The sequence below is a fragment of the Zootoca vivipara genome, chromosome 12 (genome assembly GCF_965207765.1).
Source record: "Zootoca vivipara chromosome 12, rZooViv2.hap1.1, whole genome shotgun sequence".
NCBI lineage: Eukaryota > Metazoa > Chordata > Lepidosauria > Squamata > Lacertidae > Zootoca > Zootoca vivipara.
The window spans coordinates 34,445,917-34,467,359 of NC_142595.1; the positions used below are offsets into that span (position 1 = coordinate 34,445,917).

General features: G+C 47.2%; 1 protein-coding gene across 1 annotated transcript; it reads right to left on the bottom strand.

Moving 5' to 3' along the window:
* Positions 1-5,744: 5,744 nt before the first annotated feature.
* Positions 5,745-19,005, bottom strand: BAX (BCL2 associated X, apoptosis regulator). Its single transcript, XM_088655279.1, has 6 exons — positions 18,854-19,005; positions 15,841-15,889; positions 14,291-14,458; positions 12,060-12,195; positions 11,842-11,946; positions 5,745-10,329 (listed from the first exon to the last, which is right to left on the bottom strand). Exons 1-6 carry the CDS (start codon positions 18,933-18,935, stop codon positions 10,228-10,230), a joined length of 642 nt encoding a protein of 213 aa, XP_088511405.1. The 5' UTR covers positions 18,936-19,005; the 3' UTR covers positions 5,745-10,227.
* Between the last annotated feature and the right edge of the window lie 2,438 nt (positions 19,006-21,443).

The window sequence follows — 21,443 nt, forward strand, 5'->3', positions numbered from 1 at the left end:
CTTCCACACCACACTGGATTTCTCTGTCTTTTCAAAGAAGCAGAGGATCCTCTCCTCCCCCCCCCCTTTCAAATGAACTTTGTGTGTAGTGACAGTCACAAGGCTTGACTCTGCTCTTTCATCAGCACCATTGAGTCAGCAAAGTCCAGGGTTGTAAAGTGTCAAGAAGGCTGGATAAATGGGGAACTTAACAAGGCCTACGTGAGGCCCAGCCCTGACGGGATCATGTTTCCACTCAGCCGATAAAACTGGCTCAAACTGGATTAGCTGGCGTCAACATGCCCGTGGCAAACCGCACTCCCCATCTCGATCTGTGCCCCTCATTACAAACTCAGGTATCAACCTGTTTCTCATCAGCAGACCAGAAGCCTAGTCTTTATGTTCAAATTCTAGGTTGCTGTGAGGCGACTGCAGAAGCAGAGGTCAAGGAATACCTTGTTTCTCTCTCTCTTTTTCTAATGCTTTTTCCAAACTGTCAAGTCAGCAAAGCCTGTAACAGAGGCCCTGAGGCATGAAAGTTATTAATTGCTAATTAAAAGCCACTAACGGCACCCACGGCTTGCTGAGTTGGGCCTTTTCTATCGTGTGGCCAGGACTATATCGCCTTAATTGGACTCATTAACCGATGACATCTTTGGGGTTACAACCCGTAATCTCCCAGGATAAACGTTATTTTGCTGAGTATAGCGGGGGGGGGGAACCCCAATGCTAGCTATAGCTCATATTGAGGAAAGGTGCTTGGCATTTCAGGAGGCCGACAAAGGTGTTAATGTGCTGGCAGGGCAATCTGTATCTTGGAGAGTGTTGGACTATGACCTGGAGGGGACCAGGGTTCGAATCCCCACTCAGCCATGAAAGTCACTGGATGAGCTTGGGCCTGTCACCATCTCTTAACCTAACTTAACCCTCACAGGGTCGTTGTGAGGGTGAAATGGGGAGAAGAACCATGTTCACCACCTTGAGATCAGTGGAAGATAAAGGCGGTATAGAAAATAAATGAATGAATGAATGAAAATCCTTTCCTTCTGCAGGACCCTTGAAATGTCCCTGCAACACCTGTGTTGCATGTGTGACAGACAGCTGTCAGCCCGCTCATGACAGTATATATAGAACCCTAGTCAAAAAGCCATACCCGTTTCACCTGGCCTCCATGTACTGACAGGAAGACTTCTTGCCACAAGCACCAACAGCCTCTTCCTCGCAGGTATCTCGACAAACTACCTTCGGAAATCCTGTTCTGGGGCCTCTGTTTGATGTTCTGTCATGTTTAAATTACATTAATATATGTTAAGCTACCGATCACAGCTTGCCAGAACTTGTTAAGTTACAGTATTACAATTAAGCAGGTTGAATGTGCCTACCAGGTTGAATTGCCCAGCAGTCACAACCAGCTATCTCAGATTCATGGATTAGGGGAAACAGCTCTAAGGAGAGTGGATGCTGAAATTCCAGGCAGGACCGAGTCCTTAATTAGTGCCTCTGCCTCAGCATTGCCAAAGGGCTGGTTGGCACACCTGAGTTTTCCATTTTGAACCTTACGACAGCCCTGTGAGTAGGCTAGGCTGAGGGACAGCAAGGGATCCAATATCCTCATGGTTGAACATACATTTGAGGTTCTACCATGGGACGCGGGTGGTGCTGTGGTCTAAACCACAGAGTCTAGGGCTTGCCGATCAGAAGGTTATTATTTTACAGAGAGAGAGACTTCGCTATTTGTCCTTTGTGGACCGCAGAAAGGTATTGCTGGCAGATGATGGCATAGAAGATGGAAGATGAGCAGTTGCATTAGCTGCTAATGTTTCAGATGATGCCATTAGATTCCAACTGACCAATAAAACCCCTTTAAAAAACAAACAAAACCAACCTGTTGTGCTGTAAAAGGCCACTGTGCTTACAGCTACTCTCTCACAGCCATAACCAGTGCTTTTTTTCTGGGGGGACGCAGGGGTATGCATACCCCTAAACATTTTGTTAATCTAAGTTTGGCCTCATTGAGGGGAAGTATTTCAGTATGAATAGGAAAATGAGAAAACCCCTAAACATTTTAGAAAAAACCCACTGGCCATAACTATTTAAGTGATCAATACTTGTTTATCATTGCATTGCAACTATTTTTTTTTTGCACTATAAAACTACAGTGTTGTTTCATGCCGTTTCCCGCCAGGCACCAAGACACCTAATTTCTGCCCTGTCCAAAAGGCCTCACTCACAGGTAAAGCAGCACAGGTGGTCAGAGCATCATGGTCCAAGCAGGGAGCAGGCAGAGTCACTCCTCCCTCACCACACGACCTTTCGCGCGCTGTACGGCCCTATTTCTGCATTTATGAGCCACGTGATCGATTTCGCAGCCAGTCACTTCAAGCGTTACACACAAACACACACATCCGCCCTCCTGTGCGTTGCGCTCGTGTAAAGGCAACACACTTTACACAGGTGGCGCTTTGGGTTAAACCACAGAGCCTAGGGCTTGCCGATCAGAAGGTTGGCGGATCGAATACCCACAACAGGGTGAGCTCCCGTTGCTCGGTCCTTGCTCCTGCCAACCTAGCAGTTCGAAAGCACGTCAAAGTGCAAGTAGATAAATAGGTGCCACTCTAGCGGGAAGGTAAATGGTGTTTCCGTGTGCTGCTCTGGTTGACCAGAAAGGGCTTAGTCATGCTAGCCACATGACCTGGAAGCTGTACACTGGCTCCCTCGGCCAATAAAGCGAGATGAGCGCCGCAACCCCAGAGTCGTCTGCGACTGGACCTAATGGTCAGGGGTCCCTTTACCCTATGCCTTACTCTAAACTGTACACTATACTGGAGAGAGAGGGGGGGGGTTTCCTTTAAAAAAAAATTTCTGATTATTTTGGTCAGGGAAAAACACTCCCAAACAAATTCAATTCCTTCCCAAACCATAGAAGCCAAGCGCAATTTATGATAGTAGCAATGGTGTTTTGCAGGCTTTCTCTTCTCACTTCTAGTTGAAACAGGTTCCAGTTTAGCATTGCGTTCTGCAAGACAAGAGGCAGAAAACAGAGTAATTATGGTGTCAGCTCACTCAAAGATTGGCAGTAGTAGCCAATGTTCTCTATACTGCTATTTTGTAAACTTTGCAAACTGATGTTTAAAGTATCTCCCAAGCGACTGGGGAAAAGACGACTGGTCTCTTCCCCTCACTTACCTCCGCAGCATGTGTTGACCATTGGAACTCACTGTTGGTCTTGTCTGCTCAATCCACTGGAGCCAGTCTTTTCACGCAGGGGAAGTCCCTAACTCATTGAGGATTTGAGACCCATCGGCTACCATCCCTCATTTAGCTGACCAGTCAAAGCCGTTCCCAGGGTGTGGCCGCTGTCGCATGCTGACAGCTTCTAGGAGCCACAGGTGAGAGCTGAGAGCAGAGCGGGGACTAAAGGTGGACAAAGTACCCCAGAAGCAGCATATGTCCCTCACCAGAGGTACTATAACTCTCCTAACACTAGTTACAGGTAGGTAGCCGTGTTGGTCTGAGTCGAAGCAAAATAAAAAAATTCCTTCAGTAGCACCTTAAAGACCAACTAAGTTTTTATTTTGGTATGAGCTTTCGTGTGCATGCACACGAAAGCTCATACCAAAATAAAAACTTAGTTGGTCTCCTAACACTGCATACCTTTATGAGTAACAAAAAATGCAGAGTGATGAGTAAGCTTTAGAGTTCACCAGAACTCTTCTTCAGGAAAGATACCGGTATTAATTCCTCCTGCCAAAAATGGGTAAGGGTGTGAAGGAAAGAGTGAATAGGGGAGAAAGAAAGAAAAAAGTTTGCAGCTTTTGACAGTCTTAAGGACAGCCTTAAGTGAGTGAGAACAGGATTCCATATGGATATTTGGTAAATCCTACGGTGTTCGATGGAGCTTACTCCTAGGTAAGTAAGCACAGGAGTGCAGACTGTGTTTTCCTCACAACAACCCTGTGAGGTAGGCAAGACCGAAAGACAGTGACTGCCCCAAGTTGCCCCTGAGTGACTTTTATGGCTGATAGGGATGCAGCTGTGGACCTCAAGTGTGGCCTCCGCGTTGTTAATTTGCCTCTAGAAATCGTCAGGTTACTGGAATGAGAAGGCACAGCCATGTTGCAAAAGCCATTTGATAATCTGGCTGACCTTTAAGCACCCACCCCCAGCCTCTTCAGGGGTGGCACTGCAGACACCCCTGTTTTGAAGAGCCTTCCTTTGCCTCCCTGGGCGATGACTCCAGCCCCACTTGATCCCCATAGCAAAACAGGTGCTCAGACACCTCAGCCAAGAGGGCTGTGACCTGCAACACGTGACCTGCAACACCTCAGCCCAAGTGGGCTGTGACCTGCAACACGTTCTGTCATGCTGAGAGTGTGGAGTTAACAAGCTTAGTGAGTGGCCCAAGATTGAGGTGCGGGAAACCTCAGGCCCAGGGTCCAAACGTGGCCCTGCAGGACTTTCTGTTCAGCCCTCAGTACACTCCCTGGGCCATGCCTGCTCCCCTTCACATCCTACTTTGCCTGGGTGGAAAGTGTCCTTGAACTACAACCATGCCTCTTGCTTGCCTGAGTGGAAAGAGATGCATTGCATATACAGTAGAAGCCTCTGATTTTAGCATGTACTGTACTGGGCTGCTGCCTTCCTTAAAGCAGTAAGTGTAGCATCTGTTGCTCCATCCAGTACTGGCCCCACACCCCAAGAAAGCTGCGAACAAGGAGCTGAGGCTGTTGGGGGTGAAAAGGTACCCAGTCCCTGAATTAGCAGAGCTTAGGATTTGTGTCCCCGTCTGTCCCCTTTTGCCACTAACAGCCTCAATACGGTTTAAAATCAAAACACAACCTCGAAACAATAAAGCAATGGAGGTAAATGCAGCAAAGCCAGTAGCTATATATAAAACCAATAAAATTAAAGGGCTCAACAGATCCCTATAAGCAGAAGAGGGCAGGTCAGAATAAAATACCTAGATAGGATTTGCCTGACAACTGGAGGGTGAGAAAAGAGAGAAAAATGAATCTGGGTGCTACCATAGAAACTGTCCTTTCCCTAGCGGCCACCTGCTATGAGAGGGGAGGGAGACCCCTGGTGGTCAGGCTGCAGTCTTGCATGGGCCATTTTTTAATACCATATTGCCTCGAATAGAAGCCACACACACACCCCAATTCTGATTGTGAAAAGTGCAGCTTACAAAAATTGGATTGCAGTGGGCTTGTCCCTGGATGTTGCCTGCTTTCAGCTGGGCCGGCTCCCAAGATGGTGGCGCGGTGAGGGGATCCCTGAGGGAGCCAGAAGGCGCTGTTGCCCGCTGCTGCTGGAGTGAAAGCGCTGCCTCCTTGGCCCCCCTCTGCCCCCCTCCTCCTAAGGAATTGTCTTTTTTTTCCCTTCCCCTTTAATTTTACAGGTGTGGCTTATATTCAGGTGCTGTTTATATTTGGGTCAATAAAGTAATATCTCTGTAGTCCTCAAACCAAACTTGGGTTTTCCATTTACCAAGCAAGCACGCACACTCAGGATCTAACACAGATAAAGCATAACTAATCTGGGTTAACTGAAACTGAGTATTATGCATTCTTTATGTAAGGACACGTGCAAGGGTTTGCTAGATCAGATCAAGGCCCAGCAGCCTTTTGCAATAATGCCAGAAATCAGCAGGGACCTTGGTGGTCCATCATATGTTAGTCAGTTGGCAGGCTGTAGTCATACAGTTTGCTGTCATTTCCTCCCTCAGACCCTTCCCCCCTTTTATGAATAACTCCCAAGACTTGCAATTTAATTTTTTAAAAATCTTTTAATTCATTGCCACACACCAACAAAAAAACTGTAACTTCGCAGTTAACAGACCAGAAAAGATGTATCAAACTTTTTTCTTTAAAAAAAAAATTATAAAATGGGTAAATTGATTTTAAAAAAGTACAGAAACTATTGCGTCGGTAAGGGGTCAATTGCATAGAAAGAGACGTGTGAATCAACTTCAACTGTTAAGACAGCTGCCGCCACCCTTCAAGTTACAGTACAAGGCTAGCTTCATCGCAGCTAGATGAGATTGCGGTTGGCTGTGGCTACCCTCCATTCGGGGCCTATTACCTCCAGGGCTGTGGAACTCTTGCAGTGTATGCCAAAACACAGAAATACGCACTGTTAAATGTTTATTTCCCAATGAAATAACACGGCACTCTGCAGACACACAGAGGGGGCAAACCTACGGACAAATTCTGAGGCCTCGCTAAGGGATTTGGGACTCCCCTGTCTCAATTCACTCCGCTCCCTCCTGAAACAAAACCAGCCACTGCTGAAGGCCTCAGGTCGGCCTGAAGCACATTTTGTGGGAGGGTGGAGTAGTAGAAGGCTGACCCACTGCGGCTTGCTGGCCTTGACGCTTTAAGGACATCTGCCAACAGCTCACCTCCATTTCAGAAACAGGTCACTGCTCAGCAGGAGCTTCCCTGCATCCTATCTGAAGCGAGGGGATATGGGCAGAAGGGGAGACAGATTTACGCCACATTCGCAATATACATTTAAAGCAATTGCTATCCCACTTTTAACGCACATGGCTTCCCCTAAATAATTCTAGGAACTGTAGCTAGTTAAAGGCGCCGAGAGCTGTTTGGAGATCCGTTTCCCCCCACAGCTATAATTCCCAGAGTTCCCTGGGAAGAAAGATTGTTAAACCACTCTGGAAACCGCAACTCTGAGAGGGGAATAGGCGTTTCCCAACAACTCTCAGCACTCTTAACAAACTACAGCTCCCAGGATTCTCTGGGGGAAGCCGTGGCTGTTCTAACATGATTTAAGAGAGCTTTAAATGTATAGTGGGGGCCTGGTCCCTTGGTGAGAGTGCCTGCCTCCATATTGGAGACAGCCCAACCAGCAGGACTGTTTGTGTGTTCAACTCCTCCTCCTCCTCTATGAGATTAGCTGGGGAATGTGGACCCCCAGAGAACCTCTCAGCAGTTGTTTGCCACAGCCCCTTTGGCACTTGCCCAAATAGATGAGCAGCAAGTCCACGGCATCAAGAGAACAGCTGAAGATGCTGGTAGAAAATGAAGATGGTGGTAGAAAAAGTAGAAAATAAAGAATGATGCTAGGTGGGGCTTTGGGAACAGAAATACAGGGCAAGACCCATACCCAAGAAGGGGGCAAACCCAGGGTCTCACACACACATACAGGTCTTGGCATATTTGTAATGCAACCCACAATTAACCATCAAGGCTGCACAGGAGCTGACACAAAACCTATCCAGACATGAACTGTGCCTCAGAAGGTGATGTTTAAACCCAAGAGTTAAACCCTCCAACGTTTTCTTGCACCATTAACCACGCTTCCTTAATACCCCAGAAGCCCTTAGAAGAGAAACAAACCAGGGAGGGGGGGGGAACACACCCCACATATTGAGATTTATCAAAGCACTGAAAACCCATTATTTCAGAATCCTCCCCTCCCCAACCTTCCGGTTCAATTCATTTCCGCTTCCAGACTCTACAATCCCCAAGTCATGACATCAAAGAAAGCATCGAAGACTCCAAATAAAAGACCCCAGATGCCCATCATCCCAATCCCAACAGCAAAATGCATTTTCCTGTCTGTCCCCCCCACCCCACCCCAATGGGGGAAAACTCAAGCCCCCCTCCCTTAATGACGTTACACTCCCGCAAACCCAACCCCTGAGGTAACAAAAGCCCCCCTCCCAATATAATTATTCAAGTACATTTGGTTCTCCCTGACCCGCCTCTCCCACATCACTATGTGATATTTCATGCCCCAAATCTTAAACTTCCCCCTCCTCATTTCCTCGCCAGCTTCACGACGCAACACCGGGCGGAACCGATTTGCCCAATGGCTGTAAAGGAAGATTATTGGGGGCTTCTAGGTGTCATATCCTGCCCCGATTGTATGTGCTGTCAAGTATGTGTACAGCTGGGGGGGGGAGGGAATGTTTTGGCTGCATCGTCACTTTCTGCAGGAGGCACTGTGCGAGTTGCGGAGAACTAGTGACCCTGCAGGTGATGTTGCATTCCTGTCACCAGCCCCAGCCAGCCTTGGCCACTGGCGGAGGACGATGGGAACGGCAGCCAACACCACCTGGTGGGTTACAGGCTTGCCACCGACACTGCACAGGCCTTGGCAACCACGTGAGCCTTTTGCCTCTGCTTATGGAATCCCCTGGCCTTCCCTTGTGCCCTCCAGGTATTCTGTACAATTTTCACCAGCACACCCCGTTGGCTGAGGGGGATGGGAGCGGTAGCTCAGAACATCTGGAAGGCAGCAATTCAGATACCCAAATGCCATTCTCTGTTGGACCCTTCTTTGCTGTGTGCCATCACCCTCCCCTTCCCAAGATGGGCTCCGAGAAGCATCTGCTGCTGGAATCTGGGGCAGGAGCTTCTTTGCCAGATTTGACGGTCTCAAGCGGTATTATCCGGTTCCTCAGCAAAGTTAAAAACAGCTGAGAAGGCCAAACTGGCTCCAGCCATTCACTTGTGCCTTATTTTGAGCCCCTGTGCTTCCTTGAAGCGGGCACATGCACCCAGCTCTCTCCTGGCACCCATGCAGCAGGAGGGATGGCTTGGTGACTGAAAGGTTGCCTAGCTAAGAAGAGGACTACAGGAAGTGGGTTTTGCCGGTTACGAGGCAAAGCAGGGCCCCAAACCAACCCATAGATACCTCCACAGTTCCAGCAGCATAGCTCTCTGCCACCCTTCACCCCCTTGTGCCAGACAGCCCTGCACCTGTCTGTCTCCACCTGCCATGAACAACTTTCTCTGAAACATCAGGGAAGATGCTGGTCGGTAATAAGTATTTTTGAGAACCCATTACAATGGGCAACTGATGAAGGATAAACTGGAGGAAAGGGGGGCGAAGAAGCGGACAGCATCCAAGGTTGCTAGGCAAGGGCAAAAGCTCTGCCCCCTTACAGTTAAGTGGTTAAGTTTCCAAGCACCTGTTGGCAAGAAAGTAAACGCCACGTGTTTCAAGGCGCGCTGCCAGCACGGTACCACAGGTTTCGGGGTGTTATGCGCTCACGTGCTGATATGCAGTCACAATACCTTATCATTGTGCATGCGGGGGTAAGGAGAGAAAGAAGAGAAGCCACATTGAGTCAAATGCCCCCATCACAGGTAGGATTAAGATATTCCACACTGGCACATGGTATAGGAAGGTTTGCCAGAACAGTTTGGTGCTTTCCTTCTTCTTCTTTTTGCCTAATAAACCCCTGGAGGACAATTAATCCATTAAAATACAGAACGGAGAAGAGATGAGCAGTGAGATGAGAAAGCTCTGTGGAACAGACCCAACCTGCAAACCCTCCTCACTTCTTCTGCTTTCTAAGCCACCAAGGCTCTCTCCAGCCTCTGAAAGCTTTTTTTTCCATGGGACAGAACAAAGCAGGTGAATTTCCTTTTTGCAATGTCTTCTGTTCCACTTGGAGAACAATTGCTTTCCAAAAGCACTTCTCTTGCTTTCTTGACTTGGGTTTATGCACGAGTGCATCTCTTTAGCACCGCCTAGTTTTTCCTCTAGAAAAACAGATGGATCTGGTAGAATGAAACAAGGCTCTAGAATTCCTACTGTTTTAGAGGTATGGAAGTTTCCTCAAAACAAGGGCAGGCAAACAGAAAAACGAACACCCAACACACAAATTGGTTGCTGCAGAGTCTCTGCCTAAATCCACTTCCTCGGCAGTGCTGGTTCTTAGCCGGATCAGGAAGTTGCCTTGAAATCCAAACCACTATCATCATCTGGCTCAGACAATTTCTCAAGTTCTGTAGGGAAAGAATTTGGTTCTCTCCTCTTGAGGATTTCTCAATCTGCATTTCTAGAGAGTGGTCTTACTTCAGTTTGAGAGGTGCCACCTGAGAGAGTCATCCTCTTCTTCGAAAACCGAACAGAAATTCAGCAGCGTCAACAGACCCTCCAGCAAGCAAGAACAGCCATTCAAACCCTTCATTCCATAGTCCAGAGCCCAGACACACTCCATGTCCTCTGACCCTAAGAGGCACAGATAGGCAAAAAGCAAAGCCAAATAGTACACATTCCTTGGGTGAAAAAAAAGGGTGTGCACTTTAAAAAGAAAACAAAAGGCACCAAGATAATGACAGCATTTGTTTTAAAAGCTCCCCTGCCCATAACAGGAGGGGGGGGAATCCTAGCCAATTTTCATTCTTTGATTAGAAAAAAAGAGAGGGGGAAGTGACTCCCCACTTTGTCATCACAATGAAAAGGCCCCCCTTTGGTGGCGGTGGGGGCTGAGGATTAAGACATTTTCCAGAAGGTCAGCGAGGCAGTCAAGACACCTGCGGCAAATACAGCGATGGTCTGCCAAGTGGGGGTGCCGAAGTAGGACAGGAGACCTTCCTGGAAGGGAAAGAAAAAAGGGTGGCAGTAGTGAGAAAAAGCATGCAGATACATGGCACAGTCAGAGGCAGTAAAGTCCCACTAATGGCAACCGCCGGAGGGGAGAGGGCTCAGGTCTTGCTTGCGCTCAGGTCTTGCTTGCATGCTTCCCAAAGGTATCTTGCTGGCTGCTCTGAGGACTGGATGCTGGACCACTGACTGGTCCAGCAGGACACTCTTAACAAGTTCCTAAACTGTAATGGTCCGTGATGGGAGAAAAGCCCTGTGTTAGTATTTGAATCTGTTCCAATCACATGCAGAAAGGGGCAGAAGAGGGGTACAGTTTTAAACAGCAAAAAAGGGGTGGGGGAATGCCAGCAGACCGTGTTAAACCTTCTCTCCAATCACAAGTTACTGCCCTGCAGCCTCCTTCAACACCACACCCACTGGCCCAAACAGGTACTCTTCTCTCCAGCTAACCTTGTTAAAGGAACAGAGATCAGTCAAAAGGGGTGGGGGAGTATTGACTGGGGGGGTGGGGGGGAAGGGCTGCAGAAGGTAAAATCTAGGAGCAAGAATTGCTTGGTTCCTATTACCAAAAAGACATCAACAAAAGGCAACGTATATTCAGATTTCCATAATATGTAAGCTTTTTAAGGTATGATAAACTAATCAGCGAGAAAGGCAGCTGAAGTTGTTACTTGACACCCATACTCACTAAGCGGGCTACTCAAATCATGCTGACTACCCAACAGCCTTGCAAGGCTTCCTCATTCATCATTGTTCACCTTTAAGGTGCTATAATAATAATAATAATAATAATAATAATAATAATAATAATAATAATAATAATAATATTTTATTTATACCCCGCCCTCCCCAGTCAAAACCGGGCTCAGGGCGGCTAACACCAATAAAATTACAATAAGACATAAAAGAAAAGACAACAAGTAATTAAAATACAGATTAAAATACAATATTAAAAGTTTAAAATGTAAAATGCAGCCTCATTTTAAGTAGTCCATAAATCCAAACCATGAGGGAGGAAAACACAGGGGTCAGACTGAATCCAACCCAAAGGCCAGGTGGAACAGCTCTGTCTTGCAGGCCCTGCGGAAAGATGACAAATCCCGCAGGGCCCTGGTCTCCTGTGAAAGAGTGTTCCACCAAGTTGGGGCCAATACTGAAAAGGCCCTGGCCCTAGTCATCATCATCAGCAGCAGCAGCACCCTACAAAATTAGTCTACTGTAAATGAGAAAGCACTGTGGAAAACCAGGAGTGGATTTGCTTGTTAAAGGATTTGTGTGTTCACTTTTGGTACTGAAAACACAATTCCTGTGGCTGAGCTTCATGTACACAGCGATACTCTGTTCCTTCATTCCAAGTGTTTTCCACCTGATTCTGGCTGGTATGGTTCTCATTAAAAAACAAACAAACACACACACCAAAACCCAAGCAGATTCCATCAGCCTGAAGTCTGCCCACTCCTAGCCTAAGATTTTCTACGCCCAAAAGCATCACTGTATACTCACCCATCCTCCCTGGGCTTGAATCCAGGACAGGACATGATTCTGGATATATTCCATGGTCCAGCTGATGATGGTCCTTATGAGCTCTGGTAATTTAGTGCAAATTGCCTGCCCAAGGGTGAGGAAAGGGAAAAGAGGGAAGAAGAGCCCGTTATTAGATGCAGTGAAGGAGAGGCCAGGCCAGGCCAGCCTGGGTGGGGCTGGGAACATGACACACCCACCTTGAGGACCAGCTTGCAAGCGAAGTAAAAAAGAGCCACCACACGGCCCCAGTTGAAGGTTCCGTCGGAGAACATCTCTGCAGCCACTCGGAAAAAAACTTCCTTGGGAGGATACATCTGAACTTGCTCTATCATTCTGCAGGGGACACAGGGTAAGGCGTAGCTCAGGTTAGACATGCTTCCAGCCACAGAGAAGACGCTGGCAACACTGAGGTTTCCTCCCACATAAACCACAAAGTGCTTGGGCTCGGTGCAGACTCAAGAAGAAGAGGGTTCTAGCACTGAGCTGAGACTTCTGTAAAAAGCTAATGCCATTTAATAAGTTCAGCCGACATGCGTTTGAAAAGGTAGAGAGAGTCAACTACAGAGATCAGAAAGTCACCCAGCCGAATTCTGCCCTCTAGACCCCAACCTCATCAGGATCGGCAGCAGTCAAGGAGTTGTAAGTTCAGTGACATCGGAAAGACAACCAGTTTCCCCACCCCTACTCCAAAGCAAGATGGCCCACAGTGGGTACCCCACCCAGCTTCCTTTGCATGAAATCCCAATTAAGAGCGTATTAGAACCCGGGTGCAAATACGCACTCTAAGAGGAGCCCCGGCCAAATGTGAGGATGCCAGAAAAGAAATGCAACCATACCCAGACGCCTAGACTATGTTATGGGAAGCAAGGGGGCAAACAACAACAACAACAACAACAACCCCAACACATTTATTTACATGTGGAATATGAAACAAAAGCCACCCACAAAGTTCACCAAAGGGGCAGAAGCACATTCTAATCAGCATCCTGTCTCCCGCTACAGGAGTGTTTGATGTCCATGAAAAAGGAGTGGAAACACTTCTATTTTACTTGGTCTTGTCTGTCCTCACAAGCCCCATGCAATGATGCAGTAAGGTCTCTCTCTAGGCCAGCCTCAAACATTTCATCACACACTAGGGCCAACAAGAAGCAGAACCCAGGAACAGGTGATGCAGAAGGATAAGGGTAGAAGGGGGGAGGTGTCAAAGATGAAAAAGAAGCGAGTGTCTCAATAATCACTTGGTGAGGAGGAGAATTAGCCTAGCCTACCTGGAATCACAGGAAAACCTGCCTTCTGCACCCTCTTTTGACACTGCGTCACCTGGAGAGGATATTGCAGGTGTGCTCTCTCTCTGTGCTCAAAGCATGTGAACATACACAGCAGCTCACATGGGGTTCTTGGGATAGAACTGCATTTCATCGAGGCATATCGAGCTGGGGAAGCACTTCCAGCTGGCAAGCAAGATTCATTGTGGCCTCTGTGGGCCACATTTGACAGGTGAGTGGGGCCACCTAACATGTCTAGCACCAGAACTCACATAACATTAGGTGGGTTTGACTCTGGCCTGAAGCAGTACAGCTTGCACTCGGCACCAGATTTAAACATGGCCAAGTGCAAGTCGTGCTGGAAGAGGAAATGGGGAATCTTCCCTGAATAAAAAGGAGTGGTATTTTGGGCAGACGTCCAAATCCATTCAGAATCCCCAGAATGAACCAAACCCTGGTGGCGAGGTTTGCATTTGGTGCAAAACCTAAACAGCATCCCCACAGAAAGTTACAACTTCCAGAAGGTTTAGCAATCAATCCCTCTTCCCAGAGAAAGGGGATGCCAGGGGAACGAGGTCTCCTAATAACTCTCAGCTCCTTTAACAAACTATATTTCCTAGGGCCCTTTGGGGGAAGCCATGCTTGGTTAAAGTGGTATAATAATAACAACAACTGTACACTGCGGAAGTGGACAAGGTGGCTGCAGCAGGTAGCTTTCTTTCTTTCTGTCGTCACAACACCTTGAATGAGGTACGTCCTCTCCAGAGATGCTCACAGAGTGCATGCTTTAATCTCTTTGCTGCCCCAGGCAAATGTTTATTTTTTGTGATTCAACTAACTTTTTACTGATATCGTTGTTGTTTTAGTGCTCTTGTTGCTTTGACTGTGTTGTTTTTTTAATCCTACCTGTGCTGTTTTAATCCTGCATCTTTCTAGGAGCTTATGGTGAAGGACAGTTAACAGGTTAAACTTAAGTAAAAGCAAGTTCCTCTTCTGCATACACAGCACAGCGATAGGCATTTCCCTCTGCTATCAACAAAGAGGCACAGAATTGGTAGAGGACAGAAAGGCAATTGTGCTTCCACTGGTTCTACTCCCATTTGCCAATAAACAATAGCGCCTATTACCCTGGTTTCTTGCCCCCATGTGATAGTAAAACGCACCTCTGCAGCTCCATGTTCCCATCCAGCTCGTCTCCAATTCGGCGCAGGCAATCGCTCAGTTGCTTGGTTTTCGGGTTACAAGCCTCAGACTCTGAGACCCCGAGCTCTGCCATTGTCGCATCAATACGTCCCGAGTCTCCACAGCTCTGCACTCGGTCCCTGATAAAGCTGCCACAGGACGCAAGAGAGAGATCATAGGGAAGTCTTCAGCCAGAGAGGTAAAAGGTAAAGGGACCCCTGACCATTAGGTCCAGTCGTGACTGACTCTGGGGTTGTGGCGTTCATCTCGCTTTATAGGCCGAGGGAGCTGGCGTACAGCTTCCAGGTGATGTGGCCAGCATGACAAAGCTGCTTCTGGCAAACCAGAGCAGCACACGGAAACACCATTTACCTTCCCGATGTAGCGGTCCCTATTTATCTACTTGCATTTTGATGTGCTTTCGAACTGGTAGGTTGGCAGGAGCTGGGACCGAGCAACGGGAGCTCACCCCGTCACAGGGATTCGAACCGCCGACCTTCTGATCAGCAAGCCCTAGGCTCAGTGGTTTAACCCACAGTGCCACCTGGGTCCCTTTCAGCCAGAGCTAACCCCAATCCCACTGCTCACCAGAGGGAACCCCAAGCACAAAAGCCAAGGCTTTATTTCCTCCTTCCCTAGAAAGCTCTGCTATAGTAAGGGAACCTGCGCCTCTTCAGACGTTGTTGAGATTTTGACTTGTTACAGAAATTACAGAGGGGGGCGCATCTTTAAAGTTGTTAAATGTTAGAAATATTATGCATAAATGTATCCTTTCGACTTGACAGCTCAGGGAAGTTACCTAGCTTTAAAAATCATATAAAATCAACTCCTTTGCCAGTTTCCTCCATTCCAACGCTATTTTGCCCTTGAAAAGGAACTCCAGGAAGTGCCCAGAGGTGACAATTGCTGAACGGATTGTTGGCCAAAGAGAAGCTTAATCCCATCACCAGACTTGCCAAGGGGTCCAGACATGCAAAGGAAGTTCTATTGTACTCTGGGTGGTGGGACTTCGGAGGTGTCTTGCCCTGACATGTCTGCTTATGCTAATCTTGAACCAAGGACTTGTCTGGACATGTTTGCCAAGGTTGAACTAATGTAGCCCCTGTCTACCCCTCCCCTTTGGTGACAAGTCAGTGATGTAAAGATGATATATCAATGACGCTGTGCGAACTGTATTCTGGGATGTGGTGGGAAGTTTTAAAAGTCAATGTCGCCCTATACTCGGGGTTCAATCCTTCTTTGAACCTGTTGCGCAATAAACGTTGGTCTTTTATCTTTTGCTCCGGTTGTTGGCTGGTCTCCTTCTTTGCTCCGCAGGACCCACGGGCTCTGCCCGGCAGGCTAGGTGGCTGAGCAGCCTCACACCTAGATTTTCCCCCCTAACAGACTTCCATAATCCCCAAATGTGCTACTGGGCTGATAAATGCTGGGAGCATGAGAACACCGATATGGGGCACTGGTCCCCCATCACTGCAGTACATATGAGCTTCCAGACATTTCCTGCAGATGTGTTTCCATTCTGAGCACTCACCCTTTGAGAAGAACAGTTCCTGTCTGAAGAATCTGATCTGATCTGGGGCCTGGAAGGGATAGAAGCATGATGTGAAAATAAGCAAGGTAGAGGAGAGGTGGTCTCTAGGTACAGAGGGGCAGCCCCCTTTAACAACACCAATCTGAACCACATTTCTGCTTCCCACAGCAGCCAATCAGATGCTCCCTCAAAGCCCACAAAAGGGCACAGGAGCAAGAGCTTTCCTTTATTATCATTACCCTGTTTCTCATACTTTAAGACATACCCATAAAATAAGCCATAGCAGGATTTTTAAGCATTCAAGGAATATAAGCCATACCCCGAAAATAAGACATAGTGATAGGCGCAGCAGCAATGCTGGCCGCGGCAGGAGGAGGAGGAGGAAAAAAATAAGACATCCCTTGAAAATAAGTCATAGTGTGTTTTTTTGAGGAAAAAATAAATATAAGACGTGTCTTATAATATGAGAAACACGGTATTTATTAAGTTCCCAGGGCAATTCACAACAGCAAAGTACAAAATACATAATAAAACAGAAACAAAGACAAAACAATCACACCCCCTCCCACAAACACATTTTAAAAGCCAAAGAATGTTAATCAGTCGAACTCCTGGTTGAAAAGAAACATTTTCGCCTGCTACCTAAAGATATGTAATAAAAGTGCTAGGCAAGCCTCCCTGGGGAGAGCATTCCACCAATGGGGAGCCACCACAGAAAAGGCCACCCTCTGGGACCTCTCATGGGGGGGGAAATCACATGAAGAAGAGTCTCAGAAGATTATCACAGGGTCCTTTGGGTGGGTTCATTCTTTGAGTGTCACGTACCAGCAACTAGTACTCAGCAACATACTGCCTCTGGGCACATAGGTTCCATCATAATGAACAGTTATGTATCCTCCGTGAATTTGCTTACTTGCCCATTAAAGCCACAGCAGACATCATCACATCTTATGGCAGTGAAAGGTAGAAGATAATCATGTACTGTGTGAAGCTGCACTTTTTGTCTGAATGTTCTTTTTTCAAAAGCATTTTTTACTTTTTGATCGGACAACTCCCTGGCCCCCATTTTCTCTCTCCCTACTATGCTGCTCTGACACAGAAGACTCTCTATCCTGCTAGAGCCCCAGATCCCATCTGCTCTTACACACTGGGACCACTCCCTACTTCTCCTGGAGATGGCAGCAGGAGACTCACTGAAGCTCAGGAGAAGCTCACAAAACTTTCCTCCTCCACTGCCCCAAGTAAACAGACCCATTTGCCTTTCGTTTCCCTGAGCAGACTCCCGTTTCTCATAACTGTGTTTTTTTATCGTTATGACTAATCATTTGTGTGGCGCTTCTTGTTTTTTACTGCTCTGTCATTCATCTTTACAGTGGCTGACTCAGGTGACAGTTTTTGTTTCTCATTTAAAGATTGAGACAAAAGTATGGCGCCCAAGGCTGAGAAGAGGTCTACATGTTACACCCATCACAAGAAGCTGGCTTGGAGCAACCTTCCAGAGTGATTTGGAAAAAGCACAGAGCCACTGCAGGCTGATTTTTAAAATCTGGGTCCACATGGCAAGTATAGTGTATAGACTGGCCTGTAGTCATTAGCTGAAATGGGATTTGAAGCCACCTCTTGAGCCACCACTTTATGTACAAGATTAGGATGCGGAAATCCAAGCTTCTCAGTCCCTTTCCTAAATGCTTTGTTTGTATTTTACAGCACATTTCACAGATAATCATTCCACGCTTCCTTCACTATCTCACCACAACTCCCCATAAGGCAGCCTAGGCAAACTCCCTGCCTGAGACCAGACAATTTATCCACTCATATGCCTGCAGAGAATCATAGAATTGTAGAGTTGGAAGGGACCCTGAGGATCATCTAATCCAACCCCCTGCAATGCAGGAATATGCAGCTGTCCCATAAGGGGATTGAACCTGCAACCTTGACATTGTCAGCACCACGCTCTAACTAACCGAGCTCACACAGAGCAAAGAGTTGTTTGATTAAAAAATAAGAAACCTCCTTTGCTACATGGAACAATTCCGCTACTCCTCCATAACGGTTAAGTCTGACACAATGTTCAATGTGCATCCCTGAACAAAACAAAGCCTGTTATGTGCGAGAGCATTTTGCTCACATTCACGGCTTTTTTCAGCCACCCCCACGTGGATCTAAATTTAGGCGGTAAAGTTCAAGGAGGCATCTACTTGCCTTTCATTATCTAAATTTACACAGAAGCCCCATAACGCTAAGTTGTCCAGGCACCCCAGAAAACAAACAAAACGAATAAAAAGGCAACACAAAACAATAAGAACATAGGTTTTAAAATTAAGAGGGTCAGATACTAGCTATGTGAAAGGCCACAACGATGGTGCCAGGCAAACCCATGGTGGTAAAAACCACCAACTTGACATGAATGACTAGTTTATCAGGGATAACACAAGGAGTTGGGTAAACTCTCACACAGGACAGATCTGCCCACAACTGCGATAGCTAGGTGAAATACCAGCAGTTTGGGGGGGGGGCAATACAGAAGATCAGAGATCCCCTTGTCTTCAGACCCAAACTTTTGGGCTTCCTAGGAACAACCAGTTAGGCTGGAGCGGAGGGTGGGGGTAGAAGGAGAAACATGTACGCCGCCGCCACGTGCTTCCTGGCGAAAGGGCAGATTTAAAATGAAGAAATCTTAAATAAAATCGCCCCCAAAATAATTATATAAATAAATGGGAGTACAGCTGCATGCCCACGGATTTCACTCAATGGCTCGACCATTGCCGGAAGCGGGATACTAAAACACCGACCCACCCACCCACCCCGGACCCACATGCTCCATGGTCGGTGCATAAATGAGCAAAACCCTCATTTAACTCCGCGGGGTTTAAGTCTGAGCAGACATAGAGAGGGATGGGCGCTGGGTGGATTCTCTCTCATTCTCATGCTCTCCCACTAAAGAGGAGGCTTCCCGCCCCCGCCCCCAATATGCAGTGCTTTGCCTCTCCCCATAACACTCTCCTCCACATACCTCGGGCAGGTTCACCCCCTTTCCGCGGCGGGGGCCCCGGCGGCGGCTGCTGCTCCTCTTTCCCCGGACCCGCAGCCGCCATCTCTCCTCCGCCGCCACCCGGCTCTGCCCAACCCGCGGCCGGCAGCCTCCCTGCAGAAAATCACGTGACGAAGTATATATATAGGAGGGGCAGATATATAGAGCAGCGAGCGCCGAGGGTGGGAGAGGCCTTTCTCGCCACGTGACGAGAGGCGGAAGGGGCTGGAGCGGCTCGCGAAGTTTCCGGGATGGAAGGACGCGAGCTGGGGGTGCGGGGTCAGCAAGAAGCGCATAGAGTTAGAAATAGCTTCAGAGGGGCACATGAAGGGCGAGGTTCCGGTTCCAGTTCCAGTGGGCCTTTCCTTTCTTCTTCGAGGTGGTTTTGGCGGCAGCGGTGTCCGTACGAAAGAAGGCAGCGGCGGAGCCAGGGCGGCTGATGGTCTTTCTACTGCATTTTGTTTCGTGGAGGTTTTCTCCTCTGGTGCTGAAAATGGAGACCTGTTGCCTTTATTGAGAAAACTGACTAGTCTCATCTGCAGCACTTATGGCTAACATTTATTGGGGCATAAGGCTCTCTAATCCGGGTTAGATGGAGCAGTGCTTCTTTTCTTTCTTAAAAAAATGGTTAGGGGTACGTACTCTCATTTTCCTACTCATATTGAAATACGGCCCCTCAATAAGGCCAAACATAGATTCACAAAAAATGTTTAGGGGTATGCAAAAAATGTTTAGGGATGGATGCATTTCCTCCAACGTTTTTTTTAAAATAAATAACTTCAAACTTTGTTTAAATAAAAAACCCCAAACCCATTAATTAAAATGAAGTCTTGCTATTCACACCACTGCCTACGTTGCCTTTAAAAGGTAACGGGACCCCTGGCGATTAGGTCCAGTTGTGACCGACTCTGGGGTTGTGGTGCTCATCTCGCTTTATTGGCCCAGGGAGCCGGCATACAGCTTCCAGGTCATGTGGCCAGCATGACTAAGCTGCTTCTGGCGAAACCAGAGCAGCGCACGGACTACTTGCACTTTGACGTGCTTTCGAACTGCTAGGTTTGCAGGAGCTGGGACCAAACAACAGAAGCTCACCCCGTCGTGGGGATTCGAACCGCCAACCTTCTGATTGGCAAGCCCTAGGCTCTGTGGTTTAACCCAGTTCCACCTGTGTAAAGTGTGTTGCCTTTACACGAGCGCAACGCACACGAGGGCAGACGTGTGTGTTTGTGTGCAACGCTTGAAGTGACTGGCTGCAAAATCGATCACATGGCACATAAATGCAGGAATAGGGCCGTACAGCGCACGAAAGGTCGTGTGGTTAGGGAAGAGTGACTCTGCCTGCTCCCTGCTTGGACCACGATGCTCCGACCACCTGTGCTGCTTTACCTGTGAGGGAGGCCTTTTGGACAGGGCAGAACTTAGGTGTCTTGGTGCCTGGCGGGAAACGGCATGAAACAACACTGTAGTTTTATAGTGCAAAATAAAAATAGTTGCAATGCAATGATAAACAAGTACCCGGTACAGTATTTATCATTTAAATAGTTATGGCCAGTGGGTTTTTTTCTAAAATATTTAGGGGTACTCTCATTTTCCTATTCATACTGAAATACTGCCCCTCAATGAGGCCAAACTTAGATTAACAAAATGTTTAGGGGTATGTGTACCCCCAGAAAAAAAGCACAGGTTATGGCTGTGAGAGAGTAGCTGTAAGCACAGTGGCCTTTTACAGCACAACAGGCAATTTTTTTTAAAAAAAGGGGGGTTGTGTTGGTGACTGTATTGGTCAGTTGGAATCTTAATGGCATCATCTGAAACATTAGCAGCTGATGCATTTGCTCATCTTCCAAAGTAATCTATGCCATCATCTGCCAGCAATACCCTTCTGCTGTCCACAAAGGACAAATAGTGAAGTCTCTTTCTGTAAAATAATAGGAAATGCTCTTTGTGAAATAATAAGACACCATGAACAGCATTATCCAGAAAACTTTAGAAGGATATTTGAAACCATACAGGACACTCTTTTAACTGAGCTTAATGCTCAGTTAAAAGAGTGTCCTGTATGGTTTCAAATATCCCTCTAAAGTTTTCTGAAGGGGACGACAGAGGACGAGATGGTTGGACAGTGTTCTTGAAGCTACGAACATGAGTTTGACCAAACTGCGGGAGGCAGTGCAAGACAGGAGTGCCTGGCGTGCTATGGTCCATGGGGTCATGAAGAGTCTTGAACAAAGGAACTTAAAAATGAGACTGCAACTTGAAACTGCTGGGCTACAGTTGGGACAAAGGTGTTTTTTCCTCTGATACTACATGATCCAACTCTACAATTCTATGATCTCCATGTGTTTATTTGCTCACCAATGCCAGGATGCCTATTATCAATATTTGTGTGTGTGAAAGGTTACCATTAATAATGTAATCTGTGCATTATTTCTCCTATCATATGAAAATATACTGTATTTCTGTAACTAGAATAACCATGCACCTGATGTAGTGAACTGTAGCTGAAAAATTATGCTATAACAACACAACTCTTTGTTGTTTTAACATTTAGGAAACATTTGAGAAACAAATG

Coding starts and splice junctions, on each gene's coding strand:
- BAX (XM_088655279.1), bottom strand. CDS start 18,935: ATGGCGGCTGCGGGTCCGGGGAAAGAGGAGCAGCAGCCGCCGCCGGGG. Junction 15,890..18,853: donor AGGGGGTGAACCTGCCCGAG/GTATGTGGAGGA, acceptor TATCCCTTCCAG/GCCCCAGATCAGATCAGATT. Junction 11,947..12,059: donor CTTGCAAGCTGGTCCTCAAG/GTGGGTGTGTCA, acceptor ACCCTTGGGCAG/GCAATTTGCACTAAATTACC.